The sequence below is a fragment of the Euprymna scolopes genome, chromosome 12 (assembly GCF_053919585.1).
Source record: "Euprymna scolopes isolate OS-2025 chromosome 12, ASM5391958v1, whole genome shotgun sequence".
Lineage (NCBI taxonomy): Eukaryota > Metazoa > Mollusca > Cephalopoda > Sepiida > Sepiolidae > Euprymna > Euprymna scolopes.
Genome location: NC_136493.1, coordinates 53193631 through 53194607, shown reverse-complemented (window position 1 = coordinate 53194607; position 977 = coordinate 53193631). Strand labels below are relative to the sequence as shown.

At 42.9% G+C, this 977-nt stretch overlaps 1 protein-coding gene across 1 annotated transcript; it reads right to left on the bottom strand.

The window, feature by feature from the left end:
- Window positions 1–215: 215 nt before the first annotated feature.
- On the bottom strand, window positions 216–668 carry LOC145291042 (protein CFDP2-like). The gene has a single exon (XM_080136549.1). The coding sequence runs from the start codon at window positions 666–668 to the stop codon at window positions 216–218; it is 453 nt and encodes a 150-aa protein (XP_079992675.1).
- Between the last annotated feature and the right edge of the window lie 309 nt (window positions 669–977).

Here is a 977-nt window from a genome sequence, read left to right as displayed (position 1 = left end):
TCATGTGTTTTGTTATTTATGTTGGTTATGACGAAGTCAAGTTGATGGCAGCCTGATGATTTTTTATGTCACCAGGAAACCTTATGAAAAGGGTTACCTGAGAATCTCATGTTTGTGATGATTAGGTTGTGTTTGCAGCAGAGCTCAAGGAGGAGTTGCCCATTTTCATTTATCCTTACTCAACACTTCTGAGGCATTGTTGCCAGCTTGCGTAATCAGACCAGAGCATTAATACCAGCAATCAACACTGTGCGTTCTTTATCAGGGCATGTTCTTAGCTTTTCCTTTAATTGCTCAGAGAAGACATCTTTCACTGGTGTTTCGGCATCAAGAGTCGGCGTGCAGACATATAGGACGAGAACACTACCCTGCTCTGCGTTGAGCCTCAGATGAGAGAGTCTTTCAGTTGTTGCTGATGAGGTCTCAAAGCTCGGATTGAGACTGTTCCTCACAGCAAACCCAATGCCGTGCATTCTTATTTCTCCTTCCGGTCTACTAAACCAGTAAACTGTATAATTTTCCTCTTGGAGTGTGCCACTTCCAGAGAGCCTCGTTTCTTGCAGTGCTGCAATATCGATACTAAGCTTGAGTAGTTCTCGATCAATCACGTCAATTTTTCGAACATAATCAAGGTCAGAATCATTATCGGTATTCATTCTAGTGGTCATTTTTGAACATTCAATGTAGCAAAGGTAAGCTAAGATTTATTGAGGTTATAACTGAACGCTATGCCCTGCACACTCATGCAGGCAGCGCGTGGTGAAATGATAGAACCTAATTGGTCAGGAGCTGCATAAGCTGAGCGGGTGGTACCTTATCATGAGACCTAATTGCCTCTCCCACTGTTGATTGCAGTCCCTAGCGCCTAGCTATATCAGTATAAGCTATAGATACTAACTGGTAACTACTGTAATCCTGTTTGATTCAACAGTTACGACTGTGAGGCAATTGGCTCTGCTTCATAGACGCGATGTTGT